We start from the raw sequence: 24,355 nt of genomic DNA, 5'->3' as shown, positions 1-24,355 counted from the left end.
GTACTGTGCACAATCAAGCATTGGCAGTACTATATATTCATGGGGACTAGCAGTAATGCACAAAGTACATAAAAGTATTAATGTATTAGTGCTGATGGTCAGTACTTACATAGAAATTAAAATGCGTGCTGAAAAGAATATAGAGAATAGTTTAATTAGAATCTCAGCTTTGGGTGTTGATGGTGAAGCGGGAATGCTTTTTCTCTGAGTTGCCCTGGGGAGGGACTCTCCATTTCTGGTTTACAAGACTGGCGTATGGGATTATACTACATGGGCAGTTTCATTTAAGTAGTTTATTCTCGATTAGGGCAGTGAGTGGTATGAGAACAAGAATAATAGAGAAATATCTCATAGATGCTGTCTGTCCGATGGTAATGAAAGGATGTTCTTGGCTGTCCTCCGATCCATGTGAGTGTGAGTAGGTCGGTGACTGAGATTCAGAACAGATATTGCCTTAATGGGCGGAATATTATGTTTTGTTGTTTGGATGTGTGGAGTGCAGGAATAACTGCTAGAAGGAGAGTGGATAATAGAAGGGCCAGTGCACCTCCTAGTTTATTGGGGATGGACCATAAGAGTGCATATGCAAATAAAAAGTATCACTCTGGTTTAATGTGGGGCAGGGTATTTAGGGAGTTGACTAAGGTGTAATTATCTGTGTCACTCAGGAGGTCAGGCGAGAAACGATACTAGAATTATTAAAAGGAGGAGGAGAAAAATTAAACCTAGAATAGCTTTGGTTATATAGTAAGGGTGGAAGGTGATTTTGTTGGAATGTGATGGAATTTCTGAAGGATTATTAGACCCTGTTTCATGTAGGAATAAAAGGTGGAGAATTGTTAGGGCTATGATGATGAAAGGTAAGATGAAATGGAAGGTGAAGAATTGTGTAAGAGGGGCTTTGGCAACTGAAAATCCACCTCTGATTCATTGGACAAGGTCAGTTCCAGTATATGGGATGGCTGATAGGTTTGTGATTGCTGTAGCGCCTCAGAATGATATTTGGCCTCATGGAAGCACATAGCCTATAAATGCTGTTGCTGTGGTTGTGAGAAGGAGGATAATGCCAATATTTCTGGTTTCTAAATATATGAATAACCCATAATATAAGCCTCCACCAACGTGTAGGAAGAGGCAGACGAAGAATGTTGAAGAGCCGTTAGTGTGAAAATAGCGGACTCTTCAGCCGTAGTCCACATCTTGGTTAATATGGGCAACAGAAGAGAAAGCAATTTAGGTATCGGGTGTGTAGTGTATGGCCAGAAATAACGCTGTGGTGATCTGGAGGATTAAGCAGGTACCAAGAAGTGAGCCGAAGTTTCATCATATAGAGATATTAGATGGTGTGGGGACATCAATGAATGAGTAATTAATGATTTTTATTAGTGGGCTTGTTTTACATATAATGGTCATTAGTGTTCTTATAGTTGAATCACAGTGATGGCTTTTCATATCAGTCATGGCTGTAACCCATGTGGGATAGTGACATAGGCTTTTTTATTACTAAGTGTTCTTTTGTTATGGGATTTGTGGTTTTTTTCTAAACCTTCTCCTATTTATGGGGGCTTAGGGTTCATTCTTAGTGCTGCTGTAGGTTGTGTTATTGTGTTGAACCATGGTGGGGCTTTTATGGGATTAATAGTCTTTTTGATTTATTTGGGGGGGATGATGGTTGTTTTTGGTTATACTGTGGCGATGGCTATTGAGGAATACCCTGAGTAATGAGGATCAAGTATTGAAGTTTTAGAAACTTAATTATTGGGGCTACTAATAGAGTTGGTGTTACTTTGATGAATAGTGAGTATGATGGGGTGGTGATCATAGTTAATTTTATTAGTGTGGGAAGTTGAATCATCTTTGAGGGTGAGGGCCCAGGGCTGATTCATGAGGATTCTGCGGGTGCGGGTGCTTTATATAATTATGGATGTTGATTGGTGGTAGTTGCTGGTTGAACATTGTTTGTTAGTATTTATGTTGCAATTGAAATTACTCGGGGTAATAGATAATTAAGAGTAAAGTCAGAAAGGATGGAATAAAAAAAGAGGAAATAAAATGTAATTAGGCCTCTTTGAGTAGTTATGGTAATGGAGGCTGTGATTTGAGTCTGTGAAATTGTCTTTGGTAAGGACTTTTCTAGTCAAATTAGGTCTAGCAGAAGTGCTGGCAGTTTTGGCTTGTAGATAGGTTTGAGTGAGGGGTTGTGTGGTGAACTGTGATTGAGTAGAATCCTAATATATTGGAGAAGCTGAATGTTTGTAATGGATATTTTATCTTAAGATTATTAGTTATAAAACTAAGTTCCATTGCCAGTAAGAGTCCTAGGCTGGTTACCCCTTGGGCTGTGAGTTTTAGGGGAGGTGGTATTGTTGTTTGGGGAGGATGAAGTAGGGATAATGCTCTTGTGATGAGAAAACCAGTGAAGATACTGGCGACTGTAAGGCATTTAATTGGGTTTATTAGGGAAGAGTTATTTTCATCAATGCTGATTAGGGTTGGGAAATGGGGTTGTCCTATTAGAGCAAGGAAAATAATTTGGATACTATAGACACTTGTTAGGGAAGCGGCAATAAGAGTAGTAGAGAGGGCTCAGGCATTGGTATATGATGTGTTTGCGGTTTCGATAATGAGATCTTTAGAGTAAAATCCTGTGAGGAAAGGCATACCTGTAAATGCCAGGCTGCCAATAATAAGGGAGGAGGAAGTAAGGGGTAAAGTCTTAAATAGTCCTCCTATTTTTCGGATACCGTGTTCATCATTGAGGTTATGGATAATGGATCCTGAACATATAAATAATATAGGTTTTAAAAAGGCGTGAGTGTAGATGCGTAGGAATGCCAGGTGTGGTTGATTCATGCCAGTTGTAACTATTATAAGGCCTAGTTGACTTGAGGTGGGGAATGCTACGATTTTGTTGATACCATTTTGTGTTAGAGCACAAATTGCTGTAAATAAGGTGGTAATAGCCCCTAAACACAGGGTAAGGTTTTGGATTAATATACTAATATTAATATTCTATTAAGGGGTAGAAGCGGATAAGCAGGAAAACTCCTGCTACAGCTATAGTGCTACAGTGGAGTAGGGCTGAGACTGGGGTTGGGCCTTCCATGGTCAAAGGAAGTCAGGGGTGGAGGCCAAATTGAGCCGATTTTCCTGCTGCTGCTAAGAGAAGGCCAATTAATGGAAGAAGATCAGGGGTAGGATTTAGGATAAATGCCTGTTGAGGTTCTCATATATTGGAGGTTGAGAGGAATCACGCTATAGCTAAAATGAAGCCAGTATCGCCAATGCGGTTATGCAGAATCACTTGGAGGGCTGCTGTATTAGCATCTGCTCAGCTCTGTCATCAGCCAATTAGTAAAAAAGACTAATTCCTACGCCTTCGCATCCAATAAAAAGTTGAAAAAGATTGTTGGCAATGACTAGAATTAATATTTTGGTGAGGAAAATAAGTAAATATTTGAAAAATTGATGTTAGGATCTGATTTTATATATCAAATATTGAGAATTCTCTAATAGATCAGGTGACAAATAGTGCTACTGAGATAAATATTATGGAGAAGTAATCTAGTTTGAAGCTTAATGAGAGTTTAAGGGTTTGGATTGTTACTGGATGTCAGTTTGAGATGATGGCTTCTGGGTCTATATACACAAACATTGTGGGAATGAGGCTAATGGTGAAGGTGCATGAGATAGATATTTTCACGTAATATGGGTACAAATTCTTGTGAGGGTTGATTAAGATAGTAATAATTGGTAAGGTTAAGGAGATTAAGGTTATAGTAATGGAAAAATACATGATTATTACTTTTATTTGGAGTTGCACCAATATTTTTGGTTCCTAAGACCAGTGGATAGCTCTTATCCTCTAAAACTTGAGAACGCCATGTTGTTAGGCATGGGGCCAGGAGTTAGCAGTTCTTGCATAATTTCTCAGTAAATAAGAAGTTGCAGACTTCTGTTAGTAGACCCACAATCTAATGTTTTGATTAAAGTATCTTTACAGCATATAAAACATATAATAATCTTAAGGTTTAGGGATAATAGAATAGGTGCAAGATGTGTAAGTATTGGTATATTTTCTCATGTAAAGGAAGTTTAATACTGTTAATGTAATATGTAAGTGTTCCTCATTGTGTTGTGATAAGCATATGTAGGGAATAAAGGGCTGTGATTAATATATTAAGTCCTAGAAACATAATGGTGATGTTTGATCAGGAGAATGAAGCCACTATTACAAAGAGTTCTCCTATTAGATTAATGTTAGGGCCTAAGGCAAAGTCAGTAAGATTTGCTACAAGTCATCAAATTGTAGCAATTTGTGGGAGTTATGTGGGAGCGATTAGTGGGAGTAGTGTTTGAAGCCCTCGAGAGAGTAATATGATTCGGCTATGGATTCACTTGTAGTTTGAATTTGCTAGGCAGAATAGTAAGGACAAAGTAAGTCCATTGGCAATTATGAGGGTAATTGCACCGGTAAAGCTTCAGGGAGTTTGAATGAGAATAGCCATAATAACAAGTGCTACATGGCTTATGGAGGAATATGCAATAAGTGATTTTAGATCAGTTTGTCATAGACAAATAGAGCTTATCATAACTATACCTCATAAGGATAACATGAGGAAGGAGTAGGCTGTATATTCTGTTGGGTGCTGAGGATAAGGGTAAGCCTATTATGCCATAGCTGCCTAGTTTTAGGAGAACCGCTACAAGTACTATTGTGCTGGCAATAGGAACTTCTGCGTGGGCTTTAGGAAGTCATGGGTGAAGTTCATATAGGGATATTTTTACTATACAACCCATAATACATGCTAATCATGTAAGGTTATTGGATCAGGAAATTAATAGTTCTTGGGTATTAAATATTATTATCATGTTCAGTAAACTGAGGGCATTTTGAGTATAAATAAGTATAATAAGTAGGGGGAGAGATCCCACTAGTGTATAAAATAAGAAATATGAACTTGCATTGAGGCATTCTGGTTGGTTACCCCAGAGGATGATAATAATTAAGGTAGGGATAAGTGTAGCTTCAAAGAGAATATAAAATATAATTAGTTGTCTGGCTGTGAATGCCATAATTTTAAAAAATTGTAGGGAAATCAATAAGGAAATATAGAGCTTTTTCCATGGGGGTGACTCGTTGGAGAGGTGGTACTGGCTTGCTATAATTATAAGAGGTAGTAGTCAGGCTGTTAAGATTAGAAGGGGTGATGTCAGCGATCAGAAGAGAAGGTTAATGAGAAGTTGAATAGTTTGTCATTGAATTGATTAAAAAATAATAGGGCAATGAAGCTGATGATTAGGCTGTGAATAGTCTTATTGATTCAGATTGTAGAGTTTTTAGAGAGTCATGTTATTGGTAGCAGTATAATTGTTGGAATAATAATTTTTAGCATTGAAGTAAATTTAGGTTATGTACATAGTCTAGGCCATACGTGTTGGAGATTGAAACTGGTAAGGCAAAGCCCACTGCGGCTTCACAGGCAGCAAATACTAGGAGGGTAATAGGTATTATGAATGCTAGGTGAAATGGATATTTAAGGTTATAAGGGTATTTATGATGAATAATCATATTATTATTCTAAGTGTAATCTCATAATCTAATGAGTTGAAATCATTTATTTTGGCTTAAACTATCTACCAATTCAGTTCAATCTAATACTTTTTGAGCTCATTCATAAGTTAACCCTAGGACTAAAATGATGACTAGTATAAGGGCTGTGCTGATTATTAGTGTCAGGTAGCTTGTTTGAAGGGCTCATGGCAAGAGTAGTAGTAGGGCAATTTCTAAGTCAAATAGGAGGAATGTGATGGCTACTAGAAAAAATTTTATGGAGAAGGGAATGCGGGTGGGTCAAATCTGCATTCGTAGGGGCTGGATTTTTCTATATATATATTAAATTGTGGGAGCCAAAATGTAATAACTGTTAGTGATAGGGCTGATAGGGTGTTGATTACTAGGGCTAGTATTAAGTTAATTACTCTTTTTCAGATGTCAAAACTAATTGATTGGAAGTCAGTGGTACTGTTTATATTAAAAGAGTAAGATCCTCATCAGTAAATAGAAATATACAAGAATAGTCATACTGCATCTACAGAGTGTCAATATCAGGCAGCGGCTTCAAAGCCAACGTGATGGGTAGATGTAAAGTGGTATTTTAATTGGCAGAGGAGACAGATAGTGAGGAATGTTGATCCAATAATGACATGAAGTCCGTGAAAGCCTGTAGCTCTAAAGAATGTTGAGCCATAAATTCCATCAGAAATAGCAAAGGGAGCCTCAAAGTATTCTGAGACTTGTAGGAGGGTGAAGTAAATACCTAAGGTAATTGTGGTAAGTAGTGCTTGAATTATTTGTTTTCAATTATTTTCTGTTAGGCCGTGATGGGCTCAAGTAATTGAAACCCCTGATGCAAGTAATACAGATGTATTCAGGAGGGGTACTTCCAGAGGGCCGAGGGGAGAAATGCCTGTTGGGGGTCAGTGTCCTTCTAGTTCTGGAGTAGGGGCTAGACTAGATGGTAGAATGCCCAGAAGAACCCAGCAAAGAACAGCGCTTCTGAGATAACAAATAGGACTATTCCATATCGGAGGCCTTTTTAAACAATTGTCGTATGGTGGCCTTGAAATGTACTTTCTCAGATAGTGTCACATCACCATTGATATATAGTCAGTGTATTCGTTAGTAGGCCTAAGGTTAAAAGACTAATAGAGTTAAAGTGAAATCATATAGCTAGGCTGGATGTTATTAGGAGAGCTGAGAGAGGCCCTGTTAAGGCCAAGGACTGGGTTTGACTAAATGATAGGTGTGTGTTTGGTGGGTCATTATGTGTTGTCATATAAATAAAGGCTTACTAATAGCATAAAGACATAAGCTTGGATAAGGGCCACAGTGAAGACAGAATTAGAATAATAAGGGTGATTGAAGCTGTGGGAAGGTTAATAGTTGATACTAGTGCAGCTCCTCCAATTAAGTGTTATGTGTGACTGGCTGTAATGTTGACTGTTAAACGTACAGCTAGTACCATTGGTTAAATAAGTAGACTAATGGTTTCATTGATTACTAGTATAGGGGTAAGTGGTCTGGGTGTGCCTGGTGGTAGGAAGTGAGCTAAGAAGTTTTTAGTTTTAAAGTAGAAGCCTGTGATTACAGTACCTGCTCATAAGGGGATTGCTATACCTAGGTTTATCGATAGTTGGGTAGTTGGTGTAAATGAGTGGGGTAGAAGCCCAAGGAGATTGATTAAGGCAATAAAGAGAATTAGGGATATTAGTATAAGGGATCAGGTTCGTCCTTTAATATTATGTGTGATTATTACTTGTTTTAGAACAAGTTGAACTAGTCATTGTTGAATAGAAATCAATTGGTTATTGATTAGATAGTTGGAGGTTGGAAGGAGTGTGGTGAGAAACAAGATGATTAGTGCTGCTGTGTGTAAACCTAGGATTATCAGGGCAGTAAATGAGGTGAACAAATTTTCATTCATTTTAGTTCTCAAGCATTGTTACATTTTTGTGTTTTAATTATTTTTGGTGTAGGGGGTGTATGGCAAATGAACTTTGATAGTTTTAATTGAATAATGGAGAATAAAGTTATGATTGTTGATATAATAATAATAGGTCATGTGGAAAGTACCTAGTTGAGGCATTCACTGTAGAGAAGTGTGATTTCTCTCGGCCTTTAACTGAAAAGGTTAACGCTGGGGTAGCTTTACAGTGAGATTATAGTGTGGATATAGACTGAGTTTTGAAAGTTTTTAATGGGACTAATTCTAAAACAACAGGTATAAAAACTGTGATTAGATCCACAAATTTCTGAGCATTTTCCGTAGTAGAGGCCTGGTCGTATAGCGGTTAAGGCAAATTGGTTTAAGTGTCCAGGTATTGCATCTGCTTTGAACCCTAATGAGGGAATAGTTCATGAGTGCAGGACATCCTCGGAGGAGATTAACATGCGGATGGGAATTTCTATTGAGAGGATTGTTTGGTTATTGAATTCGAGGAGTTGAAGTTCTGGTTTTAAGTCGGCTGTTGGAAGTATATAAGAGTTGAAGCTTAATTCTTCATAATCTGTATACTCGTAGCTTCAATACCATTGATGTCCAATTGTTTTAACAGTGAGAGAAGGGTTATTGATTTCATCTGTTATATACAGGCTGTGTAGGGATGGGAGGGCAATTAAGATTAAGATGATAGCAGGCAAGATAGTTCAGACAGTCTCTATTTCTTAGGCATCTATGGTGCTAGTATGAATCAATTTTGTTGTGAGTATTAGAGAAATAATGTATAGAACCAGGGAGCTAATTAGGAAAATAATTATAAGAGTGTGATCATGGAAGGTAAGTAGTTCTTCTGTAATAGGGAATGAAGTGTCTTGAAGACCTAATTGAATTGGATGGGCCATTAAGATACATAGGGCTTAACCTATAACTTAACTTTGGCAAAGTTATGAAATAACTTTACTAATATGTTATTGAGAAAGTCATAGAGGTTGTGGGATTGGCTTGAAACAGTCTGTGGAGGTTCGATTCCTTCCTTTTTCGCTTAGGTCTTCATGTACGTTGGTTGTTCAAATGCTTTATATTTTTGGAAAACCTGATAGGAGATAAAAGTAGGTTCCCAGTGAATTACCCATTTTATTATGATATAATATCCTTTTTTGTCTCGTGTGTTTTGACTTAAACTATATATTATAAAATATGACAGCTTTTGACTTAATATAATTCTCCACCTCTCATTTGGTTAACATTTGCATGGAATGTCTTTTTCCATCCTGCCACTTTCAGTCTATTTTCATCACTAGATCTGAGGTGAGTCTCTTGGAGACATGACATAGGTGGATTTTGTTTTCTAAATTAAAAAAAAAAAAAAAATCCCTTTATGTAATATTTGCCTTTTGATTGGGAAGTTTAGTCCATGCAATTTTAATACTTTTCTGAAAGGAAATGACTTACAATTACCATTTTATTGTTTTATTTGACTCTTGTACCTATTTTGTCCCTATTCACTTTGTATTCCTTTGTGTCTTGTTGATATTTGTAGTGACATGCTTTGTTTTTTTATTTTCTGTTGTGTAGCTGCATTTTCTTTATGGTTCCCATGTAAATTACATAAAATCTCTTAAAGTTACAACTGTATATTTTAAACTGGTAACAACTTGCCCTCAGTTGCATACAAAAATGCTTGCTCATTACATCTGCCCTTAACTTATAATGTCACTAAGTATATCATATTAATGGGTGTTTTAATTTTCATGATGTCTTTCAAATTTTAAAGCACAATTGTTTTCTGCCTAATTATCATACTACTACAAAGTTTTATTTTGTGTATGTGCATATCTTTCCCAGAGAGTCGTGTATTTGTATATGATTTGGTTTGTTTTCTATTATTTTAAATTTTGAATGGGAAAGACTTCTTTTTGCATTTCTTGTAGGACAATTATATTGCTGATGTACTTTCTCAGCATTTAGTTATCTTGGAAAATCTTTATTTTAAAAAATTTTGTAGGACAGTTTTGCTAAAAGTTTTTTTTTTTTTATTTCAGCACTTGGAGTATGTAACTCAACTCTCTTCTGCAGGGTTTTTGTTCAAAAATTCACTGATAATCTTGCAGGAACATGCATATAGGTGATTCATCTCTTTTGTCTTTCTGCATTCAAGATTCTTTTCTGTGACTTTCAAAACTTTGCTTATATTATAGTGTCTTGTTATGTGTCTCTTTATCCCAGTTGGAGTTTGTTGAGCCTCAGTTGTTAATATTTTTTTCTTACATTAGATAATTTCTCAGTCATTTTTTGTATGTCTTCTCTAAAACTTGTTTCTTTTTGTCATTTTGTTGATACTCTTATTTTTCTAGTTACACTTAGTTGTCTGTGTTCCCATGTTAAACACTGAGCATAATTGAGATAGTTGTGTTGATTTTTTTCAGATAATTTATACAGCTTAATTTCTTTAGGGTTGATTTCTGCATACTTGTTTCTCTGGGCCATCTTAGTCTGATACTTTGTATACATTCTAACATTTGGTTGAGAAATGAGCCAGACTCCGTCTCAAAAAATAAATAAATAAATAAATAAATAAATAACCACCTATCACAGTCTGTATAAAGTGGCTTTCTTTCCTGCAGTGTCTGACACCAATTTACCAGGATAGATATTGAGAATTTCTCAAACCTGTTCTTAAGATGTCTCTTCCCTAGATTTGTGTTCCCTTTATTGGGTTATGTGGATTTGCCCATGTTTCTGCTTAAGAGCCTGTAATTAGTTGGTATACCGGCTGTTTATCTGTGGTCCTACAGTCTCTCTGCTGCTTTAAAATCATTTACCTTTTCTCTCACAGACACTACCTTGTCATTCGAAGTATAGCACCATTTCTTTCAGCACTCTGTGTCACTGTAAACAGAAACCAGTCTTTGGAAAGACCCCACAAAGCCAGAAGTATGGACCCATGTGCCACTATTTTTTTTTTTTTTTTTTTCGCTTTTTAGAGAAGCCAGGAGTTGAGAGTTTACACTTAAAGGCATTATTCTGTATTGGGGAGGAGGTGGGTAAATGTAACAAATGTTCCATTGTCTTCTATGTGGCTCTTAGCATCATTCTCATCTATGGCACTGCCATCTCTTAACTGGTTTTTAGAACTCTTACAAACGCATTTTGGTCAATATATTTTTGTTATGTTTGCATGTCTATTAAGGAATTTGGGCATTGGTATTATGCCATCTTATTGTGCTTGGTATAATTTTATATATTGTATTTGTAAAGTATATTCTCCTGAGTCTAATCAGTGATACAATTCATTTTTATTTCTTTTAACTGTATCCTCTCATTTTACTCCAGACCTTTTGCCTGAGCAAAGCATAAAACATTTATTCCCAAAAGTGATACTGAGAAGATATGAAAGCTATGGCACTGAAAATTTAAACTTAAGAAAAGACTGGACAAGTGTGGGTTAGTGTAAGGGACAGAAAAAAAGTTATAATGGACTTAACCAATATTTATCAACTACTCTTAGCAAAATCTTTCAATGCGATGAATGTAGCAAAGCTTTTAACTGGTGCCCAATCCTTACTTAAGAGAATTTATACAGGAGAGAAACCAAACAAATGTGAGGAATGTGGCAAAGCCGTTAACTGGTTCTCAAACCTTACTCAAAAGAAGATAATTCATACTGTAGGGAAACCCTACAAATGTGAAGAATGTGGCAAAGCCTTTAATCAGTGCTCACACCTTATTGGACATAAAAGAATTCATACTGGAGAGAAACCTTACACATGTGAAGAATGTGGCAAAGCCTTCACCCAGGGCTTACATCTCACTGGACACAAGGCAACTCATACTGAAAGAAACCCTACGCATGTGAAGAATACGGCAGAACTTTTAGCTGGTTCTCATACTTTTCTCAACGTAAGGGAATTCATACTGGAGAGAAACACTACAATTCTGAAGAATGTGGAAAAGCTTTTATGCATGGTTCAATCCTGACTAAAAACAAGAGGATTCATACTGTAGAGAAATGCTACAATGGTGAAGAATGTGGCAAAACCTTTAACCAGAGCTCACATCTTATTGGACATAAGAGAATTCATACTGGAAGAAAACCCTATAATGGTGAAGAATGTGGAAAAGCTTTTATGCATGGCTCAATCCTTATTAAACATAAAAGAATTCATACTGGAGAGAAATGCTACAGATATGAAGAATGTGGCAAAACCTTTAACCAGAGCTCACATCTTATTGGACACAAGAGAATTCACACTGGAGAGCAACGCTATAAATGTGAAAAATGTGGCAAAGCCTTTAACTGGTTCTCAAACCTTACTAAATGTAAGAGAATTCATACTGGAGAGAACCCCTAGAATTGTAAAGAATGTGGTAAGTCTTTGACCAATGCTCAGTCCTTACTGAATATAAGATAATTCACATGATAGAGAACCCCTACAATTGTAGGGAATGTAGCAATAGTTTTAATTTGTGCTCAACTTTTACTATAAGTGAATTCATTCTGGAGAGAAACCCTACCAAGGTAAAAAATGTGGCAAAACCATTAATGAATGCTGACATCACAATCTACAGCAATGATTTCATCCTAAATAAAAGTGGTATTAATGTAATGACTATTGAAGGATCTTTCACAAAATAGAACCCTTAATGTGCATGAGATTATTTTAGTGAAGGAAAGCATTGCAAATATAAAGAAAGGCACAATACCTTACTTATACCACAGATTTTATTGTACACTGGAAAATTTATACTGAAGGGAAACTCTCCGGGAGTTCCTCAAACTTTCTGTTGGGGAGAAACCCTATGGATGTAATAAATGTGGAATAACTTCTGTTCCATACATAAACCTTAGAAAACACTGGAGAGTTTCTAGTAGAATATATTATACAGATTTAGGAACTGTGAAAAATACATTAGAAACCAAGCCTAAGTAAACATTATAGATTGACAGTAGAAAGCACCAAGGCAGTAACAATTTGAGACATTGCTCTAATCAGTGTTGATTATAGATAATAATTTAAAATAGGTTGCTTACTTGTATGTAAGTTTAAATGGAGAAGGAGATTGATTTTCTCTTTGGACAGTTATAAATTACATTCAAATTATACTTTTGGGGATTGGAATAATTACAATTACTTTGAAAAGCAAATATTTATGTCAAGTAAACTCACAAATTTCTTGATGTTATATTGTCATTTCTAGTGCTCATGTGAGAGCACGTGGTTAATGGTTTCTGCATCAGAGCTCGGAGACATCTGCACCATTAATACACTTTTCCGTGGAACACTAAGGACACTTGAATATAAGACGCATGAAGAAAATCTAGGTGGAGTGGCCCTTTATAACAGTGTAGTAAGTGATTTGTGAGGTAGTTGTTCAGGATAATATGATTATGCATTGTAGGAGAAGAGAAACATTTTGAATCTTAGAAGTGAATTGTTTTACTAGTTACACATAAAGATGATGAAATACTGTGAAGTTTAAAATGCTTTTCGACATATTATTTGAACTTAATTTATTTTAATGGAACAAAGTTGTTTTTAATGTCTTAAGACTATTTTCCATGGAATGAAATGCATCTTACCACCAACATTAACCTATCCCACCTTATCCCATGTTGTAGGTAACTGATGGTCACAATATACTATTGGATAGCATAGTGGAGGGTAACATAGTACAATGACATCTTTTGTAATCCCTTCTCTCAGTGGAATATTGTTACCAGAGGTAATGTTTTTATTTCTTTCTTGTTTTTGTAACTATAGGATCATTATGATGGTTACAATAAAGATTACATAAGACTATAATAAAATATATTCACATATTTCTGAATTCTGAATATTTTAAAATTTTATTCTTTATTTTTTCTGAGTGTGCCCACTCTAGTCTGCAAAACACAGATTTTTAGTTTTGATTTACATGGGTTTACATATACAAATATATCACTTTATAGATAAACTTCAGGTGTAAGAGATTTATGGTGAATGTAGTTATGTTTGTGTGTAAGTGTGTACCTATTTTGAGAAGAAAAACATCAGATCAATACAGATAAATTTTAAAAGTGTTGATAATTTACTAGGCAGGTCAAAACCTCAAAGATTCTGAAAACCTGTTTTCTCTGCTTTGTATTGAATTCATTTATCTAAAATCTTATGGCCCCTTGGCTCAGAATCTCTTTGGAAATCCTTTGTGCTTTTCTTGCCTGTTTCTTATGCTGGACCTAGTATATAATTTTCTCATTCCAAGGTTCATGTAGTATTCTTTATATGATGTCCTCTGTGATTATAAGAATGACTTTTATGAAATTTAATAGTGCTCAGAAAATAACTTTTAGACGTTAGTGTTTCTACAGCGAGTGTTTTTAAGTTACATTCATTCTTTTTCTTTTCATTGGAGAACTCCATTTAAGCCACTTTTTCTTTTGTGATTATTGTTTTTGTAATTGACATAATCAAGTTTATTGAGCTAATTTGTTTATGTAAACAATAGGAGGCTTCATACATCATGAGGTTGTTTTGGCACATAAATGAACATACGCAGGGCAGTGCTCGCTGTGTAATAGAAGCTCCATAATTAGCAGTAAACATGAGAGGCCCAGGGACTGTCATTTGTTCACGGAATTATGCCAAGCATCTAGAAAACTGACTTTACACATTGTGCTGAAAATATATGTCTTTAATAAACAAACCTCAACAAGAACCTCCTCAGATAGCTGAGTTGGGTAGGGACTCCTCTTTCAGCATCCTAGAAAGTTTGTCTTTCTGTGTCAAGGACAAAATCCAGCTAGAAAGACCAACCAGAGCATCCTAAGTAGCCTTTGTATGGAGCCAGGCACCAGGCATTCTGCTTACTGTGTCTTATGCCGTTTAGTCACTATAATAACTCTGAGGTTCATCTTTCCGCTTTTCAGAGGCATAGACAGGCTCAGAGAGCTGCAGTTATATCCTTAATACCCACCTGGTAGCTAGCAGAGTCACCACTGTTTCTTGGAGGAGACAGACACCTACTAAATAGCTGGCCCAGGAACTGTGCATTGGTGGTGAAGTCCTGGTAGGAGCCCAGGAAGGTGGTAAAGGAGAAGATGGCTCAACCTGGAAGTCTAGTACCAGAGGCTCATTTAGCTTCTCCCTTGTACCTGGCTGGGAGTATCTGGATTATTCTCAAGGTTTCGGGTAGACTTATTTTTATATGGAGGGGAACAAGAAGAGACATACGGTCAATGACAGCACTGTGAACCACTGGCAGTTTGGGTGCTGCGGCTTATACCAAGAAGGTCCTATTTTTCAGAGACTTGTGCATGTGGAGGACACAGGTGTCCGTGGTGAAGAAGGTTCTAGGCTTCCGAAGTTTTATGTGGGCTAGGTGCAATGGCTCATGCTTGTAATACCAGCACTTTGGGAGTCCAATGTGTGTGGATCACCTGAGGTCAAGAGATCAAGACCAGCCTGGTCAACACGGTGAAACCCTGCCTCTACTAATAATACAAAAAATTAGCCAGGTGTGGTGGCAGGCACCTGTAATCCCAGCTACTCAGGAGGCTGAGGCAGGAGAATCACTTGGACCCAGGAGGTAGAGGTTGAAGTGAGCCAAGATCGCACCATTGCACTCCAGCCTGGGTGACAAGAGTGAAACTCCATCTGAAAATCAAAGAAACAACGACAAGAAAGTTTTATGTGGCGGTGTTAAGCCATTAACACTGTCAAGGCATCTTCATGATACTTTGTCCTCTGTGGAGCACCAGCACCCACCTATATTAACAGCCTGTACAAAGAGAATTATCCCAGAGAGTCCTCAAAAAACGTCGTTCTTACAGAGTTGGGAAAACACAGACTCAACAGCACATAGGTCAGAACTGAGAACTGTAAACAGTGAGGCCTGCAAGAAATTTCCCTCAAGCTTCTGGAGACTCTGTCTGCTCCTCACGTGGATGGAAAGGGCCTCAAGAAGCCTCATTTTCTATTTTAGAATAGAGGCAAGACAGACACAGGGCAAGACAGCCTAGGAATACTTTTTTGACTTTAGCAATACAGTTTTTTAACATTAAAAGGAACTTTGCCAAACAACTACAATTCCAGACATGACAAGGGGGCATATGCTGGGAGAGTCCAGGATGGGAGAAAGCCCATTTAAAGGGCCAAGAATCGAAGCAGATGACTCAGGGAAAACACATATGTATGAAGCAATTCAAAGATGACTCAAAAATTTCGGTCGGAAAACTGGATATCAACATGATTTTATTTGCCACATGGATACCAGATTGGCAACAAATTAAAGTGAACATCCGGGAGAATCTGGATTCAGGGAAGCAGCTACATTCAGACATTGCTGGTGGCAGTGTACCTTCCAAAGCCCTTTTGGAAAGTGATCGGTCTATAGCTATTACAATTTTACATGTGCATATCCTTCCACCGAGTAATCTCCTGGGAGTTTGTCATCTACAAGGGAATAATACGTCCAATGGGCTGAGTGGTGTCCCCTCCCCAAAGTTCACGTTCTAACACTCAGCGCCTCAGAATGTCACTAGTTTTGAGTTTATTGGAGTAGACCCAAATCCAATATGACTGGAGTCCTTATTAGAAGAGGCAGTAAGGACGCAGAGATAGAAGTCAGCTGTCTACAAGCCAAGAAGAGAGTTCACAGAGAAACCATCCCAGCTAACAGCTTGTTGGATTTCTGTTCTCCAGAATTGTGGAAAACTAAGTTTCTGCTGTTAAAGTCCTTCAGTCTGCAGTGGTGTGTATGGACGCTCTAGCAGATGGTTACAGACTATTAGGGCACATTTAGGATGTTTCCTGAAGAGTGGCCGAAATTGAAACAGAAGATCATCATGTCCAGGCTCCACCTGCATTGCAAGGCTGAACTGCTGAGGGAAATGGGCTCCTTTATGGAATATTATGAAGCCATGTGAGGTTGCAGCTCCAGCCCTGATGGGGCTACAGGAATGAGTTCTGTGGGATAACCAATACATAGAGCAGCTTAACCATCCTTCCTCCCCCTTTTGGCTCCCTTTTTGTGTAAAAAGCATACTAGAGTGTGGACTTTTAAATCTTAAAGTTCTGGCAGGGCAGTGGGGTTGCCTGCTACAGGAAATACATGGGGCGGGTGTTTAAAACAATATAAATAGGCTGGGCATTGTGTTTCATGCTTGTAATCCTAGCACTTTGGAAGGCTGAGGCACGCAGATCACCTGAGGTCAGGAGTTCAGGACCAGCCTGGCTAACATGGTGAAACCCTGTCTCTCCTAAAAATACAAAAGTTAGCTGGGTGTGGTGGCACCTGCCTGCAATCTCAGCTGCCTGGGAGGCTGAGGCAGTAGAATCACTGGAACCCGGGAGGCAGAGGTTGCAGTGAGCAGAGATCGGGCCACTGCACTCCAGCCTGGGTGACAGAGTGAGACTCTGTCTCAAAAAAAAAAAAAAAAAGAAGAATATAGATAGCAACATAAAAAGGCACTCATGGCCTAGTGTAAACAAGACAAAGCTATTTGTCTCCTCTTTCTACAACTGTGTGAGCAAGAACTTAGCATCAAACCAAGTTTCTGTTGGAGACGAATGAAGGTCCAGTTCTTTTGGGCGGGAACTGGGGGTCACTTAGGTGTGAAAGCCCTGGGACAGAGGCAATGGAGTTTCCATATTTGAGTCTGGGTCCTGGGCCTGCCCTGATTTTCTTGGATTCCTGTCTGAGGTGACCCCTCTGTTCCTACTGTCGCCCCACAGCAACGCTGGCCATGGTTGGTGGCATGGTGCACCTGCCCTTTGTCCAAGGAGATAGAGTGGTTGAACCTATTACTTATTTTTACTGATCTGCGTGAAGCTGTGCAAGGAGAGTGCCCAGCAGCTGGGCCAAAAGGTGTCAGTAACCTGCCTGGCTATTTCTGCAGGGAGAAAGCCCAATTAGAAATTCTGCTCCCCAAATCACACACATAGGAGCATCTGCATAGACTTCCAGCTAGAGAGAAAACCAGATTACAGTGTGAAGTCTTGGGGTTAGCATCTGAGTAGACAAACTTGTTCCCCAACACTCACTTCTTATCCTGCCAGCCATGACCTGGGATATGATCTTGGTAGACCCATCAGATTCCCAATGCCTGACAGCCTGCTCCTGTCCAGGGAGGGAAGCCTCATCTCTGGCTCCCCTAACACGTGGTGATGGGCAGGAATGTGGGGTTGCCCAGGTGGGATCTTAGGCGAGGTCTGGCCTGGATGGGTCTGCCCTGAGCTGCCCTATGTTACCTATGGGTGCCCCCTGTCAAGTGACGCCCTCACTTCAAGCCTTCCACAGATGAGAACCTCAGGAAGTCAGGATATAGCAGGAGAACATCTTGCTCTTGAGCGTCTGCATGAAATTAGCTTGATACAGGGCTGTGTCTAGAATAAGGGTTTCTGGTTACCAGAGTTTGAAATTCTGGTGGGTCTGTCACCAAGGACATGAAGTTACTTGAAGTTCCATCACCTGGGCCCCTTCCTTCAGTACGACCTGCTCACAGGCTCTGCTGGGGTCCTGACTACTCAGCCTCCTTAACCATATCAACTTCTAGAACTGTCTTAATTGCAAATGACATAATCCTTTATATAAAAATGTGTAAGAGTTTCACTAAAATACCACTAGAATCAATAAGTTAATCAGTGTCACAAGGTACAAGATACACATAAAAAAATTATACTTAAAGCAACCAACAATGAAAATAAAATATATACATTTGATTTATAATAACTTCAAAAATATTTAGAAAAAGTAATGTAAGTGCAACAATTTTACACATTTTTTTTTTTTTTTGTGGACAAGATCTTGCTCTGTTGCCCAGGCTGGAGTGCAGTGGTGTGATCACAGCTCACTGCAGTCTCGACCTCCTGGACTCAATTGATCCACCTGCCTCAGCCTCAGCAATAGTTGGGATTACAGGTGTGCGCCACCATGCCTGACTAATGTTTGTATTTCTTGTAGAGACAGGTTTCTCCACGTTCCCCACGCTGGTCTCCAACTAGGCTCAAGCAATCTGCCTGCTTCTGCCTACTATAGTGTTGGGATTATAGTCGGGAGCCACCATGCCTGGCCTACACTTAATTTTTATTAACGCTGAAAGAAAGATCTGAAATAATTGAAAGGTGTCTAATTTTTAAGGATGAAAATACTTAATATTTCCAAGATAACAATATCCCACAAATGGACCGAGAAATTCGATATAATCCCTTCAAATTCCTAGCTATGTTTTTATGTAGAAATTGACAACTCTCCCCCCAGCAAAACCGATATAGATATGCACAGGAAACCAAATACAGGAAATGATCTTGAAGAACAACTGACTTCCACTTCCCAGTACAAATTCTTATTGCAGGCCAGGCATGGTAGGTCACACCTGTAATCCTAGGACTTTGGGAGGCCGAGGGGGGCGGATCACTTGAGGTCAGGAGCTCCAAATCAGTCTGGTCAACATGGTGAAACTCTGACTCTACTAAAAATATAAAAATTAGGTGGGCGTGGTCGTGGGTGCCTGTAATCCCAGCTACTTGGCAGGCTGAGGCAGAAGAATTGCTTGAACCCAGGAGGCGGAGGTTGCTGTGAGCTGAGATCACAGCAATACACTGCATCATGGGTGACAGAGTGGGACTCCGTCTCAAAAAAAAAAAAGAAAATCTTACTGCAAAGAATAATGGCTATTACCTTGCTTCCTACCCACTTTTTTTCCTCTGTCACCCTTGTGTAAGACAGAATTACAGAGTAACTTGAACACTCTTGTGATATGGCCAGCTTTAACTTCAGGTTTTTCCCTGCAGGCTTCAACCCAAGTCAAGGTCTCGACCATTCCCAGGTGCTGATAAAAATGTTTAGGATGTTGTCCACAGCATTGAAAGAAACTAGCCCTGGCCCGAGGCCAAATTCCTTAAACCTTCATGTGAACTCCATAACCAGACCCACTCATTGCAGACATACTTGGGTAGAATATCTCTGATTCGTGCCTTGCAAGGATACGCTGCAGCCCCCTCTGTGTTGGTTCCTCTAATGCATGCTTTGGACAGACCACTCTGGGCTTCAGGGCTTCTTTCTTTGGAATTCCAACTGCTCCATTTCAGGATGGTTTGGGGTAGTGTCTTGTGGGAATTCCGCTTCTGTCACTTTTGGGGCAACTCCAGCCACTGGTTCAGCCTGAGGGAAGAGCTGGTGTAGTCGGCATTACTCTAAGGAATGGGCTGGGAGGCCGGGCATGGTGACTCACGCCTGTAATCCGAGCACTTTGGGAGGCTGAGGTGGGCAGATCAGGAGGTCAGGAGTTCGAGACCAGCCTGGCTAACACGGTGAAAGCCTGTCTCTACTAAAAATACAAAAATTACCCAGGTGTGGTGATGGGTGCCTGTAATCCCAGCTACTCCGGAGGCTGTGGCAGCAAAATTGCTTGAACCTGGGAGGTGGAGTTTGCAGTGAGCCAAGGCCACTGCACTCCAGCCTGGGTCAGAGACTGTGTCTCAAAAAAAAAAAAAAAAAAAAGGCTAGGGAAAACAGGACCCTTCTGGGGAGATCCCAGGATGCCTGCAAGTGCCTATGTGAGGCTCTGTCAGCCACTGCCTGATGCCTGCAGGCTGCCCTGCCCTGTGAGTGCCAAGATGCTGTGAAAGCTCCAGCAGGCTAGAGGAGGCTGATGGGTTAAAAATTGCCAAGGAGCCCAGACCTCAGCAGGCGGAAAGGGGTTAGGCTGGCCTCTGCCATGGGCAGGCCACCTAGGAACAAAGGCTCTGCTGGGGGCCGAGAGCAAGGTCCCTGAATTAGAGGAGGAGGAATTGCGCCTGGAGAAAGACCTGCCCACTGTCGCCCCCTGTTAGTTGCCCCTGTGGAGGTTAAATGGAAGAAAGGCTCTGTGGAGAGGTGCTAGGGGAGCCTGAAGCCTCAGGCCTACTTCTGAGGGTGGCTTTTGATGGTATTGGCAGCAGGGGCTCTGAGTCCCATTTTCTGTGGCAGGCAGAGAAAAAAAAAAAAGAGAAGCTGCACCACCTGCCCCACATCACCTCAAGCTCACTGTGGCTCTAGGTGGTCTGAGGCGGTAGCTGGGCCAGGCCTTGAGGGGCAGGGCTGAGGGCCACAGCAGTGGCTGTTTTGGTGTAGACAGCAGGCATGGCTGATACTGGGACCCGTGCAGGCCAGGAGGAGAATTTTTGTGGCTGGGGATGGAGTGTGGGTGCCAGTGTGTCTGATGGTTTCAGACACTCATGAGAAAGCAGAGACTCACTCTTATTGCCCAGGCTTGAGTTTAATGGTGCCATCTCAGCTCACTGCAACCTCCGCCTCCTGGGTTCTAGCGAGTCTCCTGTCTCAGCCTCCTGAGTAGCTGGGATTATAGGCATGCACCACCATGCCTGGCTAATTTTGTAATTTTAGTAGAGACGGGGTTTCACCATGTTGGTCAGGCTGGTCTTGAACTCCTGACCTCAGGTGGTCCGCCCATCTTTGCCTCCCAAAGTTCTGGGATTATAGACGTAAGCTGCCACACCCAGTCTAGTATGAGTATGTCTTAAGGCTCCTCTAGTAATTCTATTATGCACCCGGGGTTGATAGATACTGGATTCAACAAGTAAGAGGTGACGATCTTGCCTAGAGGTTTTCAGGGAACAATGAAACAATGAGTTTTGGGTATTTCAGATGGACTAATGGGAGTAGGGCACATAGACGGCTATGTCAAGTGATGGGCTGGGATGTCACGTGCCATTTCTCATTGTGGGTGTTGTCAGCACTCGGAGCAGTTGTTCACTCTGCTCTGAGCACCCCCATATCTCCTCTACTGCACTCAACATTTTGTTTCTGTTTTGCTATCTCTAGAGATATGTGTCTATCTACTGACCATCTAGCTATCTCTCCATCTGTCTATCATGTCTGTGTCTCTCCTATTGATTTTGTTTCACTGGACTACCTTGATAATACACAGTCAATCTGTATGTTGAGACAGACAAACTCAGTCTGGATGTGGTACCTTGAGCCTGTAATCCCAACATTTTGGGAGGCTGAGGTGAGAGGATCACTTGAGGCCAGAAGTTTCAGACCAGCCTAGACAGCATATCAAGAAACTATATCTCCAAGAAAATAAAAATAAAAGTTAGCCAAGCCCAGTGATGCACACCTGTAGTCCCAGCTACTCAGAAGGCGGAGGTGGGAAAATTGCCGGAGTCCGGGAGTTTGAGGTTACAGTGAGCTGTGATTGCACTACGGCACTCCAGCCCGGGGACAGAGAAAGACCCAATCTCTAAAAAATAAAATTATGAGAAAGGTTTGTCCAGACCCCTAAAATAATCTTGTAAAGATGTATTTGCTCTTTGTTCTCCTCACTTAATAAAGTGTGGGTTTCTCTTCTACTTTCTCAATTCAAACTTAACAAAACCCATTTGCTTCCTAGAATGTGTATGATCTTAGTCTTGACATAGTCATGCAGATTGAAAGGAAAGAGGGAGGATAAAAATAAAATAAGCAAAAGTTTCCATTCTTAAAGAGTTAGTGGGAAAAAATGGTTATGTTTTCAAATACCTATATGGCAGATTGTATTTTTCAAAAATAGCAGCAACAGTATTTCCTTTCCCATATATTCTCCTGTAATGTGACTTTGCCATTTTCTCAACAAGAAGTGGAGTTTAATTTTCCTTCCTATAAATCTGGTTGACCTTAGTTACTTCCTTGACCAATACAATTCAGTAAATGTGATAGTCTGTGATTGTCCTGCCTCAGCCTCCCCCTTGACCAATACAAGTCAGTGAATATGATCATCTGTGATTATCCTGCCTTAGCCTCCCAAGTAGCTGGGACTACAGGCCCCTGCCACCATGCCTGGCTAATTTTTGTCTTTTAAGTAGAGATGGGGTTTTACCACGTTGGCCAGTCTGGTCTCGGTCTCCTGACTGCAGGCGATCCACTTGCTTCGGCCTTCCAAAGTGCTGGGATTACAGGAGTGGGCCAGTGCACACGGCCAGGGCTTTATTTCTAATTTAAAAATGATTATGTGTTTTATTTTTGAAATGTGTGTTCATCCTAATGACATAGAAGAAACATGTTTTGAAGACCTGAAAAAAATAGATCTGTGTCATCAATGTTCTTTCATCGGTGTTCAAAATTATTACTATTATCATTATTTTTATTTTACTCTCATTTTCTTGATTAACCCTATCTTATATAAATTCTTGATAATATATCTCCTGTACTATCTTCTAAACCAAATAAATGTATGTATATATAATTATGAATCTCTCTATATAATAAATACATTTTCAATTTTGCCTGTCTAAGGTGCATACTATCTATGTTCCTCATGTACCTTGGCCTTCATCTCAGTAATCATATCCTTATTCTGTGTTCTCTCATTTTATATTTAGCTCTTCAGTTGGGCATATAAAATGAATAGTATTTGTACAGTTGAATAGAATGAAATGTATGTTAATATGAAAAGACTCACTAAACAATTAAAAATCTATTCAGTTGAGTCTTTCTCATGGTCTGTCATTTTGATACAATTTGTCCATCATCACTCTTCCATGGTTTTTGACCCTTGTGATTTTACTGGACTCACCATGATAAATTCATGATATTTCATCAGCATAATAGCATTTTCCTCCTATCTGCACCCTTATATTCTCTGTCATGAATTGTAATGTGATATCTTGGAATTCAAATGTCAATATCCTTATAGGGGCTGGGGGACATTATTCTGCTTAATCAAACCCTAATTTACTGTATATAATATAGAAATGGTCCTGGCTGTCTCTCAGTTTAGTTCACATCCCATAGATTTATTATGCAATCTCTCTTTATCTCAGAACACATTTTAAAATATTTTCCTCTCAGTTACCAACAAAATAAACACTTTTTTTTTTTTTTTTTGGAGACAGAGTCTTACTCTGTCACCCAGGTTAGAGTGCAGTGGCGTGATCTCTGCTCACTGCAAACTCTGCCTCCTGGGTTCAAGCAATTCTCCTACCTTAGCGTCCCAAGTGGCACTCACCCTACTACACCAGCTAAATTTTGTATTTTAGTAGACAAGATTTCACCATGTTGGCCAGGCTGGTCTCAAACTTCTGACCTCCCAAAGTGCTGGGATTACAGGCCTGGGCGAGGATGGCCACTACTTTTAATTACTTTGTTTCACCATAAAGTTGCATCAAAATAGTCACATGTTGGTCTTCTTCCTGAGACTTCACTTAAAACAGAGATACTCTACCAGCCTAGAAAACTACTTAAGTCTTAGTCTTAGTATTCAATAAGAATGCTAAGTCTTCAATAAGACTTGGTATTCAATAAGATTAAAAAAAAATACTTCAATTAGATCTTCGATAAGATAAAAACTACTTAGTCTTCAATAAGAAAGATAATTCCTCTCAAGTTTTCTTGGGATAACTTCAGATAAATTATAAAATTTTGCAGAACAATTTTGCAGTTACTATTTCATGTTATTTGGCCAAGATTCAGAAGTCATTTATTATTTTACTTTAATCCAGGTCTAAGAACAGTTTAGCTTCATGACATTAAAAAAGTGAAACACCATTAAATTCACTCAGATTTTTTTTTAAATGAAAGTGTGTCTGATTCGAGGTCACGTATTATACAATTCCATAAATAAAAATATATGAGATGATGCAAAAATGTTGACATTGAGTATCCTTGGATAATAATAAAAAATCAGTGACTGAGAAAAAGTTGCTCTAAAACCACCAGATATGTTCGATTTTATAAAGGAGACATTTAGTTGATTAAATAGTTATTACTCTTTCTACAAAACTTTAATAAGTAATTGCATTTACCTTGGAAACAATGAAAGATTTCCACCAGCATACATCTACACCATCAGCACAGTTCAGTTCTGCTATCAAGTTGAAATCAGAAAAAAAAAG

General features: G+C 39.2%; 1 protein-coding gene and 1 pseudogene across 12 annotated transcripts in view; one reads left to right on the top strand and one right to left on the bottom strand.

Moving 5' to 3' along the window:
- LOC140711152 (borealin pseudogene) overlaps positions 1–13,323 on the top strand; it is a 49,028-nt pseudogene extending 35,705 nt beyond the window's left edge.
- A 1,715-nt stretch (positions 13,324–15,038) lies between these two features.
- Positions 15,039–24,355, bottom strand: part of LOC140711153 (neuronal pentraxin-2-like) — a 101,683-nt gene continuing 92,366 nt past the window's right edge. For 4 of the 12 annotated variants that reach the window (XR_012092289.1, XR_012092284.1, XR_012092290.1 and 1 more), the window contains 2 exons: positions 24,266–24,327; positions 16,342–16,447 (listed from right to left, as the gene is read on the bottom strand). Coding sequence is in view for 1 of the 12 variants with exons in the window: in XM_073014059.1 (XP_072870160.1) it covers positions 24,319–24,327 (9 nt within the window). In the remaining 11 variants the exon portion in view is untranslated. Of the gene's footprint in view, positions 15,137–16,341; positions 16,448–19,160; positions 19,312–19,430; positions 19,579–22,428; positions 22,535–24,256; positions 24,328–24,355 lie in introns of those variants that run through there. The other 8 variants (XR_012092285.1, XR_012092291.1, XR_012092295.1 and 5 more) reach the window with 7 other exon arrangements.

The sequence above is a fragment of the Chlorocebus sabaeus genome, unplaced genomic scaffold (assembly GCF_047675955.1).
Source record: "Chlorocebus sabaeus isolate Y175 unplaced genomic scaffold, mChlSab1.0.hap1 unalloc_scaffold_235, whole genome shotgun sequence".
NCBI classification, from domain to species: Eukaryota; Metazoa; Chordata; class Mammalia; order Primates; family Cercopithecidae; genus Chlorocebus; species Chlorocebus sabaeus.
This window is presented reverse-complemented; position numbering and strand designations above follow the sequence as displayed.